The 17,877-nt window shown below is 40.6% G+C and overlaps 1 protein-coding gene across 1 annotated transcript in view; it reads left to right on the top strand.

Moving 5' to 3' along the window:
* Window positions 1-589: 589 nt before the first annotated feature.
* Window positions 590-17,877, top strand: part of Gabra5 (gamma-aminobutyric acid type A receptor subunit alpha5) — a 71,664-nt gene continuing 54,376 nt past the window's right edge. Inside the window, exons 1-2 of the mRNA XM_026402603.2 lie at window positions 590-675; window positions 15,386-15,507. Of these exons, the coding sequence (XP_026258388.2) occupies window positions 590-675; window positions 15,386-15,507 (208 nt within the window). The remainder of the gene's footprint in view (window positions 676-15,385; window positions 15,508-17,877) is intronic.

The raw sequence follows: 17,877 nt of genomic DNA, 5'->3' as shown, positions 1-17,877 counted from the left end.
TGGAAAGTTATTACATTATCGTAATCCTGTAGAAGACTTGTTTCCTAAACGTGCTTTTTTCCCCCTCTTTCCACATACTTTCTCTCAGCACCTTGCAGAACAAGGAGTAGCTGGCTGGCTTTGAACGCGTGGCACACATTTCAGAAAGGTAAATTTATTCCACTTGTGGATTTGGTGCATACAAAATGTAGTTGCTCAGATTTATTTTAATAATAGGACTAATGGGTCATTTAATTACATACTGAAAAGTAAAATAGGATTTGAGGTATGGGAAAATGAATTAAAATGATTCTGCACTCTGAATTAAAAATGAAAATTGATTCCTATTGTAACTTTTCTTTACACCCAACCTAACTGCCTAGTGAAGTAGAAAACACCTGGTGTATGCCTGTCCTGGGATTGACAGCCAGGTTTCCTTGCTTTGTCGATGGTTGTGTGGGAGCTGTTATGATTGATTCCAGTGTAGTGACGCAAAAATTTCATGTTCATGTTTTTCCTTTTTGTGTATTTTTCAGCTTCAAGATCAAGTTGGGAGAAAAGAACAGTTATTCTTCCAAATTTATCTGCTTCAACTATAATCTTATTGGGAATGGACAATGGAATGTTCTCTAGCTTTATCATGATTAAAAACCTCCTTCTTTTTTGTATTTCCATGAACTTAGCCAGTCACTTTGGGTAAGTTATCCCTTCCAGTTTTAATTTTTATAATTTTGGGGCCAGTGGTACCTTTCTGGAACCTTGTAGAGCAGAACATCAATTCAGCAAGCCCTTGCTTTTTACCTTTGCAGTCTGCTGCCCTTCAGTTTGTTGTAAATATATGAAGGGTCCTTGCTCCTGACCTATGATTTCTTCCTGAGCAAGGCTGCCCCTGGTGTGGGATCTCCAGCAGTATGTCCAAGAAAAGAGGCAGATAATGTTTTCAGAAATGAAAACCAAATATGGTTTCAGAGTAAAAGCTGTGTTTCCTCCTACTTGGGCTAAAACAAGATTCAGAAGTTCGCTTGCGTAAAGGACATTCACTGCTTATTAGACAGGGCGGTCGGTGTGCAACATTCTGATCACTCTCCTTGGTTCCATTATGCAATTGAATTTGCCTTTCAAGCCCAGTCTTTGCTGTGTATGTATGTGGCATTGAAAAAGGACTCAAAGTAGTCATGGCCTGAGCCAACGGCCTGGAACAGCCCATTCAAGTGCAGGGGCAGACATCTTAAACTACAAGTCTGAAAATCTGAAAGATACCCCTGAAGTTCTAGTATTATCATTTACATTAACCTTTCATTTTGGCCATTAGTCTCTGTGTATTGATTTTCTCTTTCATCAAATTATTGTTAACTAACATGACATGTGCATGCTCTTAGGAGGTCGATGTTCCTCCTCTCCCTCTTCTCTCCCACCACTCCAGAACTGTTCTGGCTAATCAAAAGGATTGCAGCTTGAAGCTTATGGAATATGATTAAGAAATTAAATTTCAGGACTAAAGTCACCAAAACATTAGTTATGTAAAAACAGGCTCCAGAGGTTTCACATTATACGGTTCACATGTGTAAATCTTAAAAGGATGGAGACTATTAAGTGGCTCTCCAACAGCCGGAGAAACTCCTGTTGTCTGGCAAACAGAGATGATCCTTTTGGGGGCTGTGACATTTTGTTTGTGCTCTGGGCATTTTCTGCTCTTCTGACCCTTCCAGATGTGAGCAGACAAAGAGAGAGGGGAGAGGGAAAGAGACAGACAGGTAGAAACTTAAGACTTCCAAGTGCTGTGACTGCAGCCCAGGTGCACTGGGACGTGGGCACAGGCCTGAGTCTTCAAGGAGGACTTTCTCCAGCATAGCTTATCTAAGGACATGCCCATCCCTCACCAGCACGAGCCCAACAGCCCATGTTTGCTAATGGAAACAGGTATAAGTTGCAGCCAATCGAGTATTCTCTGGGGAGAAGTGTTGTATGTTATTTTTTCCTTGCTTGTTTGGACACCACCCCTCCCAAGCCTTGTTTTTGTTAACTGCTAAATGCAGATTTTCTTTCCAAGTTCTCTTCAAGTGTTAAATTCTATAAACTGTGGTGCTCACAAAGTTTTGAATGGAAGGCGTGTAAAATGAAATCCTACCAAGTATTCAACTTTGCAAGTTAATGCATTGTGTGGTCAGTTTGCTTACTGATATATTACATATTCTTAGTGATATTTTGGAAGTGAAGAGTATGCTAGGATTGACAACGTATAGTTTCTTTACAATATTTTAGCCAACATATTATTGTGACTTTTCATTGAATAGGTAAGAAGTTTTTACACTTCCTGGAAGGTTCAAGTCTGGAATAGGAAGTAACATATAAGTGAAGTGTAGTCATAAGAAGCAGTTATACTTTATTCCTTAATTAACCCTATAGATTTCCAAGATCATGTTCAAAATAAGAGAGGTAATTATTATGTGCTGGAAGGAAACACTAAGAAAGTGGTAAGGTACTCCTCAATCTTTCTAAAAAGTTAGCTGTTGGAGAAGATTTTAATTTTGATTGTTTTGATAAAACCATACCTAATAAAATGGAAAGTGCCCATAATTCCACCACCAGAGACAATCACCCTTCACATTTTAATATGCTTGTTTCTGTGCATACGTTTATATAGTTGGGATCATACTGCACATTAACTTTTGTGTAGTTTTTTTCAGACCTGTTACTTTATTTTTGCAAAATCTAAGATGTGTGATTTTAAAAGGGATGGATTTATTACTGTGCGTGAATGCTCTGTTGTTTACTACTTCCCTAATTTGGGATGTTTACATTGTTTCTGATTTTGCTGTTATAGATTTTCTTGTAGTGAACATATTCGGCTTACAATATTTTAAATTATTTGAGATCATTTCATTTAGAGAATATCTCTGTAAGTGGAATTTTACATCATTACATCATTACAGGTTCTTCGAGTGCTTTTAATGCTTAACCCTGGGTGTTCAGCTGCTTTTGATAAAGTGGGGTTTTTAGTGAAGTAGGAAGCCAAGTTGCACACATTCTGTCCAGCAGGATGTACTTTTCAACAGCCACAAAAGATATCATAAAAGGATATCAAATATCTACTTATTTCTCTTCTTCTATGAGGCTCCTCTCACTTGCCCTTTACCCAAACATATGTAAGAATAATTTTGTCAAATCCCAAAGTTTCATAACATTTTCTTGACTTTAAATCTTCGTAGAATAGCAGCTATTACAATGTACAGCCCCTATTTTTATGACTATGTTTTAGGTGAATCTTAGGAGCAGTCTTATGAGATGAGCATCCTTAGCCTCTTCTGACAGCTGTGGAAGATGGGATGGAGAAATAGCTAACTTGGGGAGTTCATAAAGCTAGTAACTGCTGGGATTCCTTACTCAGCAGGCTTTCTGTGATTGTGTCTGGTTACTTCCTGTGCTGCCTTATTTGACTACTGTTGGTTTGCAAACTAATATAGATGGGGTGTGGGGGGGGGTGTAATTCTGAAAGGTATTCTCTTGCTTCGGAGCAGAGAGAGGACTTTGTACTCTGAGATTAGGGGTGGGAATGAGTTTAAAGTAAACTCTTGTTTCCCCCCCCCCCAAAGAAAGAGTTTATGTGATCAGGCTCAAAACAAAAGCGAGAGGGAAGTAACAAAGGCCCTGAGAAATGCTGATACCTGTAAATACACAAAAGAGGTCAGAGAACTGGCAGGGGGTAAGGAGTGAATCAGAGAGGGGAGAGGAAGGAAAGAGGCAATGTGTAAGGTTTTGTGCTTGTACAGAGTTGATGTACAGGGTTTTTGAAAAGCATGTGTATCTGGCAACCAGGAAATGTATTTGTGAGAGGGGAAATATATTTGAAATTATATAAGATAATTAATGTGAAATTGCTTTGAAAATAATATGAGTATTATTTCTTTTTTTTCCTCATAATCCTTGAATTTATTTGGTCACCAGCAGCTCATTTTTAATAGCCGTTATAATTCTGCTATTAGTGTTAAATTATAGAACAGAGCATGTATCAGCATACAACAGAGCAGAGATCTTATTTGAGAGTCAGCCTTATGCAATGGCCCGTTTGAAGATGTGGGATTATTTAAGCCATTATAATTATTTTAATGAAACCAGTATCCTCAAGTACATGGGAGAAGAAAAATAGCACTGAAACAATATTGCAATCAATGTCATGCCAAAATATATACTATTAAGTTTGAACTGGAATTAATTTATCATCATTTGAAAAAATCATACATTGTCCAACTTGGAAGACCCATGATAATTGCAAGATACTTTGGAGGATTATTCAGTCAATCATAAGGTTAAGTCCAATTCCATTCATTTAATTGCATTAAGTATATTTCATGGATTTATCCATTGAAAAAGAATGTGTTGGGATTTTTATTATGTGGGCAGTGTAATTCAGACAGACTTCAGAAAACAGTATTTTATAATTGGGAATTAAAAGCAGGTCCTTGCAGAAGTCCCTTACCTACATAAACAGAGAGGGCTATTGTTTATTTATACAAGTGTGCCAGCCTGGACCTTAGGTCTCATGTACAGGGCCTTTGCAGACACATACTCAAGGACAGTTCCCTTCTCTTAACTAGAGCAGAAAGTACATTTTCTCTGAATCATGCAGACACTCACAATGTCTTCTTCAATGGAAAGTTCTCTCTTCTCTATCCCCGATGACAAATTCTTCCTGCCCTACGGCTTCAGGTTCATAAGGCCCAGGACAAACAGTCATTATAACAATTATGAAAACACTCAGAAAGCAGCACTGAAGCAGTCAGCAGGAACAGAATCAATGGCTCAGGGAGAGTTAGAGATCAGAAAAGTAGGTAGCTCCAGCAAGACAAGTAGGTGACCGCAGCCTGGCTGCACAGTCATGCCCAACTTTTTTTCTTTCTTTTTTTTTTTCTTAAGGCACCGATAGGAAATACTTCTGAATTATATACTTTATAAAGGTAACTTTTTACATGTTCATCATGCCAATAGGCAGCGAGCAGAGCTCAGAAGGATACAGCTCTCTGCCGACACCAGCTGGCAATCAGCTCCAGAATGAGTCACTGGCTCAGTTCAAGGGGAGAAGGAGAACGTGGGTTTTTTTGATTTTTTTAAAGATTCAGTGGCATAAGATGTATATTCCAGTTGATGTGGAATTTCAGAGGAAAGTATTAGAATTGAAAGCAACAAGACATCGTAAAACCCTCAGCAGTGAGTTATAGGTGTGTCTATAGGTGTGTCTCCTTAATCTTCACAATGCATTTTAAGAAGTATGCCATTTAATTTTCACAAAATCCTCTCGTTGTGGATATAAAGAGCTCAGGCTCAAGAGCTTAGAGAGATGCGTCTGATTTTTGCCATTGGAAAGTGGAAGTATTAGGGTCCATCTCAAGGATGCTAAAGCCTTCTCCAGAATGTCCTAATATTTATAGTGCCATGAAAAGGGAATGAATGGGAGGGAAATCTCTATATTGGTAACAGAAGAATATTTTAATTTAGAATTCAAATAACACCAATATAAAAACAGTGGGTCTACCACACAGCCTGAATAAAACCCAGTACAGGATACGGATTATGAAATTTAATGGTGTACAGAAGGTCCCAGAAAAGTAAGACATGCTATGAAACAGGCGTTAGCAATTCCCTGAGAAATCCATTTTATGTGTATTTCTTTAAAAGCCATTTCAAAATCAAAAAGACAGAATCTAGAAGTTAATGAAATCCAGGGCCAGTTCATTTTAGTTTTAGTGACAACAACAAAATGGGTCATCACTATCAGTTTGCTTCCTCTTTCAAAATCCTTGCCAAATATTTAGGGAACATAAAGTATTGTTTTGGGCAGTCTTGATGCCTGACTGTGATCTCTGTTTCTACACATTACATTTGTGACATCAGAAGTTATGTAACCTGTCTACATCTCAGTTCTGAATCTCAAAGTAGGGATAGTAATGGATCCTATATTTCAGGACTGGTGCGAGGGACAACTGTTTAACTTATGCCAAATGCTTAAACAAGTGCTTAAACAGAGGTGGGCATGGGGATGGTGTGCGTGTGTGTGTGTTTGTGTTAAAACACATACCATCCCTCCTTCTGGGTATTTGACCAGGCCACTCCTGACCTTTACTAGACCCAGAGGGTGAATGTGGTGTCCAAGCTCTGCCTGAATTCAGTAAGGGCTATACATGGAACCACATATGCAAAGCCTCCCTTACATGGGCTTCTTGGGGACTATTTCCCTGCTTCGACTATAACATGTATGGGGTCCTCACCACGTGCTAGGCACTATGCGAGATGCTGAGGTCTCACAGGGGGCAAAGTGGAGCCTGCCTTCATGGAGGGTATATTCTGGTTCAAGACAGGTAATAGAGAAGTAAGTATCAGCTGAGTTACAATGATGGCTACAAAGAACAATTCAGAGTAGAGGTAATGAATGTGCAGGGAAGAAAGGCTATTGCAGTGGTCCCAGGGAAGCGAGGTCATGAGCAGTGCTATTTGTAGGGAAGACTGATCAGGAGTGAGATGAGGTGGGAGGGGTGGTGGCAAAGGCAAGGGTGTTGTAGCAGGGGCTTGCTGGGCATATTAGGAACAACAAGGGGACTGATATGGGGAAGTGGGAGATTGGTAGAAAGCAGAATCAGAAGAAGGGATGGAGTTGGGTCAGAGGACCTTGCAGATGATGACTATAGCATCAGTTGATTTTTATCTTGAGGATCAGAGAGAGTGGTTGAGTGGTGTTTTGTTGTTTTAGAGATAGTCTCAGTGTCTTGCTCAGTCTGGTCTTTGAAATTCTGGCCTCAAGTAATCCTCTTGCCTTAGCTTCCTGAGTAGCTGGGACTACAGATTAGGTGACAGGATGCCTGGCCCAGTTCATGGAGTGTTTTGGAGTGGGAGAAAAATGTGATCTAATTTAAATGTGGCAATGATGCCATTTATATTTTAAAGCTCACTCAGTATGCTGAGTAAATAAAATGGAATAGAATCTGGGGTGGGGCTAGAGGGGAGAAAAGGAAGAAGCAACAAGGTCATAATGACCCTGGGGAGGAACTATTTTGTCCAGTAGGATTTCTTGATGGGTTGGTGTGGGCATGAGAAAAGAGGGGACCAAGGATGGTGACCTCTCCACATCAAGTATTTGACCTGAAAACCTGATGGGTTCAATTGCTTGTCGTGGAGTAGAGAAGGCAGTGGAGAGGAGGTTTGGGTAGAGATATTCCTAAGCGTGGTTATGAACACGTTAAGCCCTTTGAGGTATGGGTTAGATACCGAGGCAGGGAAGCCAGGCAGGCCATTGGAAATAGAGGTCTGGAGGTCAAAGAGAGACTGGACTGCATGCCTAGACTTGATACACTTCTGTGGGTTGGAGGAGATTGAGTAAAGTTTGAGTGTAGACAGAAAGAAAAAGATTTCCCTGGGTTACATCCTGGAATATTACAGTATTTGGAGACAGGAAGGTAAGAGGAGAGAAGATAACAGCAAGACCAAAAGGAAGAGGCAAGTGAAGAAGAAGAGTGAAGAGAATAGTGTCCTGAGGCCAAGTGGAGAAAGTGTTGGAGGGAGGGGAACCTCAGACCTGTGGCTCACAGGTCCACTGAGATGAAGATCAAGATTTGACCTTTGGGTTTGGCCATGAGTTCATTCCTGGCCTTCAGGAAAGAGATTTTCTTGGGATGCAGGTGGTGGAGATTAGAGAGGAGCTGCTGCAAGAGAAGGAAGGAGAGGCAGCAGGGATTTCTAATGCAAATAACTCTTCCAATGAGTTTTGATGAGAAGCGGAGCAAATCACAGAGAACAGCTGAAAGGGAACATGGGTGAATGACTTAAAGACCCATGGTACTATATCAGATGTGCTTGCTGATGGGAATGATGAGGAGCAAGGGATAGCTGTGGGATGGTGCATGTGGCACCAACACATATGTGGGTTGGGGAAAGGAAGGTGCTGAGCCGGGGAACATGGGTGGTGTGGGGTGGGGTGGGGTGCAGTGTGGCCTGTAGGGTTGTATGATTTAGGTTCTGTGTTGTAGGCTACAGAATTCTGAGCCAGGCAGAAGAGTCAAGGACAAGAGAGTTCATAGGGAGGTAGTGAGCTGGGATGGACTTGTGCTTGATCTGGGAAACTGAAGGGCAGGACTGGTTCTTTCAGATGGAGTGGGAGGAACCTAAGAGTTCTGGCATAATCCATGATATAGGAATTTAACCACATAAAATATGTGTTTCAAGTTTTGAGTTTTCCAGTTTGAAATGGGAAAGATTCTTATCTAGAAACTTGGAATTAATCTCATCATCCAGCTAGTGTCCACCATGGCTGCCCGCTCTCCTTTTACATAGCATTTTGTTTTAAATATGGTTAGCTAAAGTAGTGCCTAATGCACAGTTGAGGAAACACATCACAAAATGGTGCCATTTAGAGGTGCTTATGTAACGACCTTCAAGTAACAAACAAGTGAAGATATATTTCCCAGAAGCAATCAAATACTGGGGGGAAGAATGCAATTTCAGAAGACAGATAAGCTGAAGCATAAAACCAATCTGCTCAACCCCCAAAGTAATTTCACATTAAAACTGTCTGCAGTAGCTGGTATCAATCCCATTTTATGTAAATAAAACATGGCTGTCAAAATAAGCAGAGATTGTACCATCAAGAAATACAACATGCCCTGTCTTTACACGTGCAATTTGTGGTCTGACAACACTCAGAAGAATATTCTTCACCAGAAATTATGAGGTAAAGTCTACCCTTTAAAATATTATAGTAAGGAAATATCTTGGTAGAATAAAGCACCTTTAAAGATGGAATCTACAACACATTACTCCTCTTATCAGAGATTATAACCTTAATGGATAAATGAATCAGTCACATTGACAGAGAATCCTTGAAAGTTTCTCAAAAAGAAAGATCCTTTTATATCTTCGTAAAAAACAAAACCCAACCAGCACACCTAGAGTGGTGCGCACCTATAACCCTAGCAGCCCTGGAGGCTAAGGTAGGAGGATTTGAAGTTCAAAGCCAGCCTCAGCAAGGTAGGCCCTAAGTAATGCAATGAGACCCTGTCTCTAAATAAAATACTAAAAAGGGCTGGGAATAGGACTCAGTGGTTAAGCACCCCTGGGTTCAATCCCTGGTACAATCAATGAATCAGTCAATCTCCTTGCTTACTCCCCTCTCCAGGGTACAGTTGTCTCTCAGTGTCTGTGGAGGACTGGCTCCAGGATCCCCTCTTAATACCCCAATCCACCATGCTAAGGCCCTTACATAAAATGGCATAATATGCATATCTTCCTATATACTTTAAACCATCTGTAGGTTACTTATACAAAGTAAATTCTTTTTGAATAATTGTTATACTGTGTAGTTCAGGAAATAATGAAAAGGAGGACAAGTCTTTATATGTTCTGTATAGTTGCCATTTTTTTTTTCCTGAACATTTTCCATCAGTGGTTGGTTGAATCTGAGTATGTGGAGCCTGCAGATATGGAGGCTGACTGTAATGAGTGAATTCTGCAGCAGAGTTCACCCTGTGTTGGTAGTTGGCTTATTTGGGAGTAAGCTTCCTCTGCACTTCCAGTCCTATTATTTAGACCCCTCCTTCTCCCTCACTCCCCAGTCAGAAATTCAGCTGATGAGCTGGGCTTGGTAGGCATGTACCTACAGTCCCAGCCATGTGAACAGCGAGGTGGGAGAATCTCTTGAGCTCAGGAATTTCAGGCCAGTCTGGGAAACATATAAAACCTTATCTAAAAAAGAAAACAAGGTAGTGGTGGTGGGAGGAAGTAATGAGGGAGGGAGAGAAGAAAGAGAAGAAGGAAGGAAAAAAGGAGGGATGGAAGGGAAAAATCCAGCTGATGATACTCATTCATCCCACCTCTTATCTCCATTCCATGGCTTGAGTAACTGATCTCTGTGCCTCCAGTCTTGCCTTGTCCACATCTGTCATTTGTAAGCTGCCCAAGTGCTCCAGGAAAGTGCTTAGGGGCCCTATCACCCCCAGGAAGAACCTAGATGTGTAGCATGGCATACAGTCATGGTTTAGTGTGTGCCTACCTGCCCACCGATTGCTGGCTTTTGTGGTGCTGGTGGTTGAACCGAGGGCCTGGATAATCTTATACCGAGCTAATCCTCATATTGCCCTTTTCAGCAGAGTTCTCACATACCCTCTGCAAAGAAGGTATGTTTCTTTTTTGACAGTTTCTTTTTTCAGGGTCACTGTTGACAATTCCCTTCTGTACCCCTTTCCTTGACAGGAGACACAGTCTTCATTCTTAAAGCCTCGGGTTCATTTTCCTCTCCCCTGAACCTAGGCAAAGGTTGAGTCTTCTCTCCCTTGTGTTCCTGTAACGTCTTGCATAGTGACACTGGATTCCTACCATATTCTACTGAAAAACCTCCAGGAACACAAAAGGTCCTTGCAGAAAACACTCATGTCCTGTAGGTCATTTTCGGGTCCCTAGTTCTCTCCACAACACCTGGCACGGGGTGGATTCAGTAGTCATAGAGCTGGAATAAGTACCAAGCCCAATCAGGGCCTCTCTGAAGATGTAATGGAGGAGAGAGAATCTGGGAGGCCATGGGAGTCGTATTGTCAGTTGGTTCACAAGGCAGTTTTTTGTTTCTAGCTTAGCCCCAGAGCACTCACTTTCCACCTTGGCTGCACGGGAGGGTCACAAGGGTGGTGGCAGGGAGAGGGATTAAAAGTTATCGATGCCTGTTTTCTCCTGGATCAATTAAAACTAAGTTTCCAGAGCCAAGAAGTCAGGAAGAAGCTAATGCAAGAGTCTCAAAATCAAAATTTCAAAAAGGCCAGGTATGGGACAACAGGGAGAGGTGAGAAGTTGGCAAAGGTTTACCCTTCCTGAACAATTTATTTTTCTTAAGCACTTTGCTGGTGAAATAAACCCATTAGTGGATCAGATTTCATGGATACCAGCTCCCCACTCCACTTCATCAAAAGTCTGTAAATGACCCAGAAGTTCACATTAGGCTGGGTGCCATGGCATAGCCTTTTAAGAAACCCCGGGGATTTCCATGGCTCTTCAGCACCTTACTCCTGTCCCTGCTGATCCTGCAACCAGAACCTTTCTCAGGCTACAGTATGAGGCCCTTGACCTCATTTCTATATCTTCTCCATCTTCTTCTCCTCTTTTTCCTCCTCTTCCTCCTCCTCCACCACCATCAACTCATTCACCTCCTCCTGCTGTTCCATTTTTCTTTTTCTCCGGTAGTTTTGGGGATTGAGCCAGGATCTAAGGCAGGCTTGGAAAGTAATCTACCACTGAGCTCCATCTCTAGTCCTCATTTCAAATCACCAGAAAGTTTAGGAACCCATTCCTTAGATCTTTTGTATAGACTAGTAATACTTACACAAAGAAATGTAAAAAAAAAAAAAAAAATGGGAATTTTTTTTTTTTAACAGGATGGATGGGTTTTTCATGGTGGACCCTTCATATCCATGGATTCTGCATCTGTGAATTCAACTAATCTCAGATTGAAAATACTGGTGAAAAACTTGCACCTGTACTGATCATATCCAGACTTTTCTTTCATCTTTACTTCCTAAATAATACAACATAACTATTTAGATAGCATTTTCATTATATTAGGTGTTATAATTAAATTAGAAATGATTTAAAGTGCATAGGATGAGATGCACAGGTCATATGCAAATATAGCACCATTTTATATAAAGGTCTTGAACATCTATGGATTTGGGTTTCCATAAAAGGAGTCCAGGAACCAGTCCCCCATGGGTACCAAGATATGACACTATTCTTTTCTGAAAGATCAATAATCTGAAAATATTAGAACTGAAAACATGGAGTAAATATGACAGTTTGGAAGACAGTATATGCAAATATAAGGAAATAGTTCATATTTCAAGAGAACCTAACTAATTAACTCTCATTAAAATCAAGTGTGAGTCACCCAAATTTTCAAATATTCCTTTCATGTTGAAGACCATTAAATAAATAACATCTTACAAAAATCCTCTCCCCAAAGAGCAGAGCCTTTAGCTTCTCCTTGAGGCAGGAACACACTCAGGGTGGGCCCAAAGGTGAGCAGAGCTCCTGGGTTGTATTCAGTATGGCTAACAAAAGCTGAATGGGAATGCCAGTGGACCAAGCCTGCCCTTGGACCGTAACTGGAGTGAGTGTTCAGTGGGAAGGGGGATGTGGGAGGACTCACTCTTTACACGCTGCTGTGTTCGGTGTTACTCACTGATGGCAGAGCCCAGGATGTCTGTGTTATTTTGTTTTTCAAGTACTTTCCCTGAGCCCAAATGGAACAAAGCAAGCTGAGGTTACTCTTAATCGTAGAGGAAGCTCTTAAAGGTTGTGCAGCTTGGTAGAAGCACCAGCAAGTTCCCCGGACATCTGTGAGCTTTTCCTGAAGGGACCACAGTGCAGGGGGCTAAGAAAACACAGCATTTGTGTTCAGTGATCAAGCAAGAGTCTTTCTCCTCAGGGCTGTCAACGAGGTGTATTTCTTCACCATATTCTGTGGCTGAATCAGTTTTGAGGTTAATCTGTGGATGTGGAGAGCTTCCCAGTTGTTCATGGAAAAAACAAAAAGCAAACAAACAATAAAATGATATTGCTCCTATCCTAGGAGGCATTTTCATGGAGTTTTGGAATAATCTGTTCCTTACTTCAGTACCTATCTTTCATTAATACAGTGAAGGAAAAACCCTGCAGGTCCTCAGCCATGGCTTCTAACATATGCAGGCCCACAGATAAATACAAGGAGTGATTATGGCAAGACAGGGTTAAGGATAGCTCTTTCTCCAAGAAAAAGTATAATTATGTGCATATTTAAACTCTGTTTTTTTGTTTTGTTCTTGTTTTGACCAGTAAGTGAAAGCTGAGCTTTGGAATTCTTAATCCTATCCTGTTGCTATCAGACATGATTTGGGTATTTGTGAAGTGAAATTCAGGGTGGAACGGTGATTCCCTGAAACTAGTGGACCAGTAAACGTTTGTCTTTCCTCTTGGACAAAGCCAAGGAGAGTGGCACTCAAAAGACATCTCTACAGATCTAGCCTCAGAATGGTCAATAATGTAGGCAAGTCTTTGTCTCTTAACAGCCAGGGCTATTCAGATCTAATGTAATTTAAGAACATTTCACAACGGATAATGGAATAGCTTAGAAAAATTTCCTTTAAACATTAAGATGTAGTACTTCTCCCCTAAATGCAGGAAATACATGACAAAACTCCAGCAGATGCCTGAAACTGAGGATAGTATCAAATCCTATATGTATGATGTTTTTTCCCTATATCTACATACTTAAAAGTTTAATTTATGAATTAGGCACAATATGAGATAAAAATAATAACTAATAAAAAATAGGACAATTATAATACTATACAGCAATTAAATTGCCAACATCTCTTCTCTAGGACTTTGGGGCCATTATTACGATTAATGGGCAGATATTATATACAGCAGGATACATTGGACAAAGTGATGGTTCAGATACTGGGTGGGTTGACATGACATTGCATCAAGCTACTCAGAATGGCACATAATTGAAAACTTATGATTTGTCTATTTCTGGAATTTTCCATTTACTATTTTTGCCAGCGGTTGACCTCAGATAACTGAAACAGCAGAAAATGAATCCATGAATACAGAAAGAATTTGCTTTTCTTTTTACTGGTGTATATTTGTATGTTAAAGAGGCAGCAAGTACCTTCTAAATACTAGGCACTTGGATATAGCCTAAAATTGAATAATTGGACTGTTAAGAATTTGAACGCCATGAGAAGTGGACCCTGAGACCAGATCTGTTTGACCAATCATTACACAACTAACTGAGCCAGTACCAAATATAACATTCATTCATACACAGCCCAAGATGATGTCAAGACTTTTCATTCTGGCATTAGCTTTGTGTGGCTTAGTTTTTTGTCTCTCTAAAGTGTGAAATTACCATGGATGCTAGAAAAAAAGGGGAATTTAATATCTTTAAATACTGAATCATTGAGTCAAATATCTGTGGGCTCTTTACTAACAGGACTAAATTTTAGCTTGCTAGAACTTCTATATGTGTTTTAATGGCAATGTAAAAATTAAATCAAGGGATCTTTCTACTGTGTCATTCAAAAAGGAAAAGCTTAAGGGTCAGTAAAGAATTGATCTGTATGAATGCAATCAATGAAAATGACCAATTTTCAAGAACAGGGTGGGGCAGGCAAACATTGATTTTGACTTCAGTGTCCCTCCACAGAGGGATGGTGGCTCTTGGCTCTAATTTCAATGATTATGAAGTACAGCCGAGACCCCACAGCTGAGCATTTAAGGGAAGTACCAGGAATAGGGCATTCTTTTCCCAGTTGCCAAGAGGGCTTACTTCTGGGAGTCACATCTGGCTTTCAGCTCAGAGAGTCCTCTGAGCTCTTGCAGCCAAGCCCAATGTGTAAGTCAAGTGCTGTTGGCACATCTCAAAGCATCTACAGGAACCAGAGATGGAAGCCATGCTCTTTAGTCATGTTACTGTCTTTTGGGATGGTAGACCTTTTTTCCCCCAAAATAACCTCCTTAGCTTGTCCAGATCTGCTCAAGGGCAGACACTGAGGTCAGAAGCTATATGTGTCTGTCCCATCCGGTTCATTTTCATTGATTGCATCTAAGCAGATCATTCTGGTTTCCATCTGTTCCATCTACATAAGCTTTTTGAGCCTGGATAACTTCACTCCATTGAACAAACTCAGAATGATCCTCTTGTATCATCCTTGAAGGTTCAGTCTGCTCTTCTAGGTTTTTTTTTTTTTTTTTTTTTTTGGCTCTTGATGTGTGGGCACACACAGAATGTGCCATGAGCTGGCAGCACTGAAGGCTGCAGAAGCCCAAAGATGTATCACAGACTCAATCACTTGTGTCACTAAATACTTGAATTCTCGTGTATTATTCACAGCACAAAATGCTCCCAATTCAACTAAAGACTCAGTAAGACCAGCCTTATCTTTCAACCTGGGTAAAAGTTTTTCACCATCCCCCTCCTCACCCCAGTGCTCATTGCAGAAGGCTTACTAGTGATATTGAACCCTGATTTTCTGTGTTTAAACCAAATTTTTGAAATTCCCTATCAGTGGAGTAAATTCTGCTAGTCCATGTGCAGTGCCTAACTTGTTTTTTAAATAGCTAAAACATTGGTAATAAATAGCTCCTCAGAATCAAGAATGGTCGATTTTGATTGTCATGCTAGGTGATGCACCTTCAGACCAAAACAGAACTTAGGATACTCAGGAACTAAGGCTTATGACAGCAAAATAGTAACGAGGTGGTATGGAAGCTCCCTTTCCCCAATGTCCCCCTTTAAGAAAAGTTGCCATAGGATACCTGGATTTCTCTATCTTATGAAGAATTTGTAAGAAACAATACAAGTTCTAACCTTTTCTTTTGTTTCTCTTTCATAAAGCTTTTCACAAATGCCAACCAGTTCTGGAAAAGATGAGACCAATGACAACATCACAATATTTACAAGGATCCTGGATGGGCTCTTGGATGGCTATGACAACAGACTGCGGCCTGGGCTCGGAGGTAAGTATGCTGTTCTTGGAGGAGGCCGGCCAGGCCCCAGGAAAAACCTGACCACAGTCTACAGCTTGGGTTACCGTGAGTCAAACAACCCCTGAAAGAACCATCACATCTGGATGTCCTGAGATGGTGGCTCCCTCCTTGCCAAGGACCCTGTATCCTTTATTATTGTTTCCCAGATGCAAAGAGCTGGGGAAGGGGTCTCCCTAAAATGTCCCTGCAAACTCTTCTTCCCAGAAGTCCTATTCACTTAGTGAGGAAGCAGTTATTTTTTTTAAATTTGTTTAAATTAAATTTGTTTTAATTAGTTATACATGACAGTAGAATGCATTTATGCACTTTGATATAAATAGATGGGATATAATTTCTCATTTTTCTCAGTGTACATGTTGCACAATCACATTGGTCATGTAGTCACGTATATACATAAAGTAATAATGTCTGTTTCATTCTACTATCTTTCCTATCCTCACATCCCCTTCTCTCCCCTCCCATCACCTCCCTCTACCTAATCTAAGGTAACACTGTTCTTCTTTAGTGCCTCCACCTTATTGGGAATTAGCATCCGAATATTAGAGAAAACATTTTGGGATTGGCTTATCTCGAGAAGCAGTTCTTAAGTGTTGAATCCACTGTCCAGTATTGTTCTTTGCATCTTTACGGGGTGTAAATTTAATTTTGACTTTGGCCATAATTATAATATTTATAATAGTCTCCACTTATTCATGGGAGTATGTTCCAAGACTCCCAGTAGTCGCCTGCAATTGTAGGTTCTACAAAACCCTATATATACTATGATTTTTTTCTGTATATACATACCCATTATAAAGTTTAATTTATAAGTTAGGCATTGTAAGAGATTAACAACAATAATGTATTATAACAAGACTATTATAACAATATATGAGTATTATAACAATAGATTGCAGTAAAAGTTATTTTAGAGCAAATTACTTATTTCTAGAATTTCCCATTTAATATTTTTTTATTTGTTGATGGACCTTTATTGTATTCATTTATTTATATGTGGAATGGAACCCAGTGCCTCACATGTGCTAGGCAAGTGCTCTACCACTGAGCCACAACCCCAGCTGAGATTCAGATTTATTTTTGAATCTCAGCTCACACTGGGTAGCTGAAACTTCAGAAAGTTAAAGCACAGATAAGGGAAGGACGACTGTGCTTTGAGAGAAACTGATAAAAAACAAAACAAAACTTGATAATGGATTGTTCTTCCAGGGCACAACTGGCACAGCTAATTTTATGGTGAAGATTGTGTGCAGTTTCCAGGCACGTTTAATGCATTTGGCTATAACCAATTTAGATGTAGTGCATTTGAACTTGCTTCATTAGGTGAAGTAGACACCCTCTGGCAAACACATTCTAGAGGAAAAGGTTTAATTCTCTGATATTTGCATTTTTAAAGGGAGATTCCCTTAAAGCACGAATTGCCATTCTCCGCCTTTTCAGGAAGGAAAAGACTCCTTGACAATGTCTGGTCTGCCCTCTGAATGGCATTCCCAGGCCTCAGTGTTCAGCACTCCTGTCCCTTTTGGACATATTCAGTGAGGTCAAGGCATAGAGAGACCTGCTGAGTTGTCCTCTGTTCTTGCAGCCTGCCTTACAACTCTGCAGGTTGGGGGCCCTGAGGATACACAGGAGGGCTTAATGGGCTACCCTGAATCTCAGGGTGCAGTGGGGCTTATGTTTCAGTGGGGAGACGGGCACCAGAACCACAAAGCACCAAACACCTGTGTATGTACAAATACACATCATAAAAGTAGATGTCCACTGCAAGGAGATGCTGGGAGAGAAAAGATCTGAGCCCGTGGGGATATCATCAGGAAGTCTGGGGTCCTTTAACACCAACACCGGATGTAGCACATTCTGAATGTGGTCTGTACTACAGGGGTTACTGGGCCTCAGTGGTGCCCAGAGAACACACAAAAATTTCCCCAATATTATTAACCACTTGTATCACTTTATGCATTTTCCAATAATTTTAGCTGATACAGTAGTCTCCCATGATAGAAATTTCTAACCATTGAAATGCCATCCATGGAGAAGTGGATCTTCCCTTCTGAGAGCTGTCCTTGTCTGAGAGCACACCCAGAGCATTTTCTCATTCCTCTTTTCCCTGGAGACTACATGGTGGCTCCATTTTTTTTTTTTTTTAATTTTTAATTTTTTTTTTACTGGAGCTACCCCTGAATCGGCTTCCCCCATCCTGAATTGTCCAACTCTTTCAAAAGCACTGTTTATGGGAAGGGGCAAGGTTATGCACTGCAGGTTAGCATTCTTACTCCAGGTCTATGGGGGAAGAAGCTGAAGCTCAGGTGTTTATGCTACTACCCAGCTCCCACTGGGAGACTC

The sequence above is a fragment of the Urocitellus parryii genome, chromosome 6 (assembly GCF_045843805.1).
Source record: "Urocitellus parryii isolate mUroPar1 chromosome 6, mUroPar1.hap1, whole genome shotgun sequence".
Lineage (NCBI taxonomy): Eukaryota > Metazoa > Chordata > Mammalia > Rodentia > Sciuridae > Urocitellus > Urocitellus parryii.
This window is presented reverse-complemented; position numbering and strand designations above follow the sequence as displayed.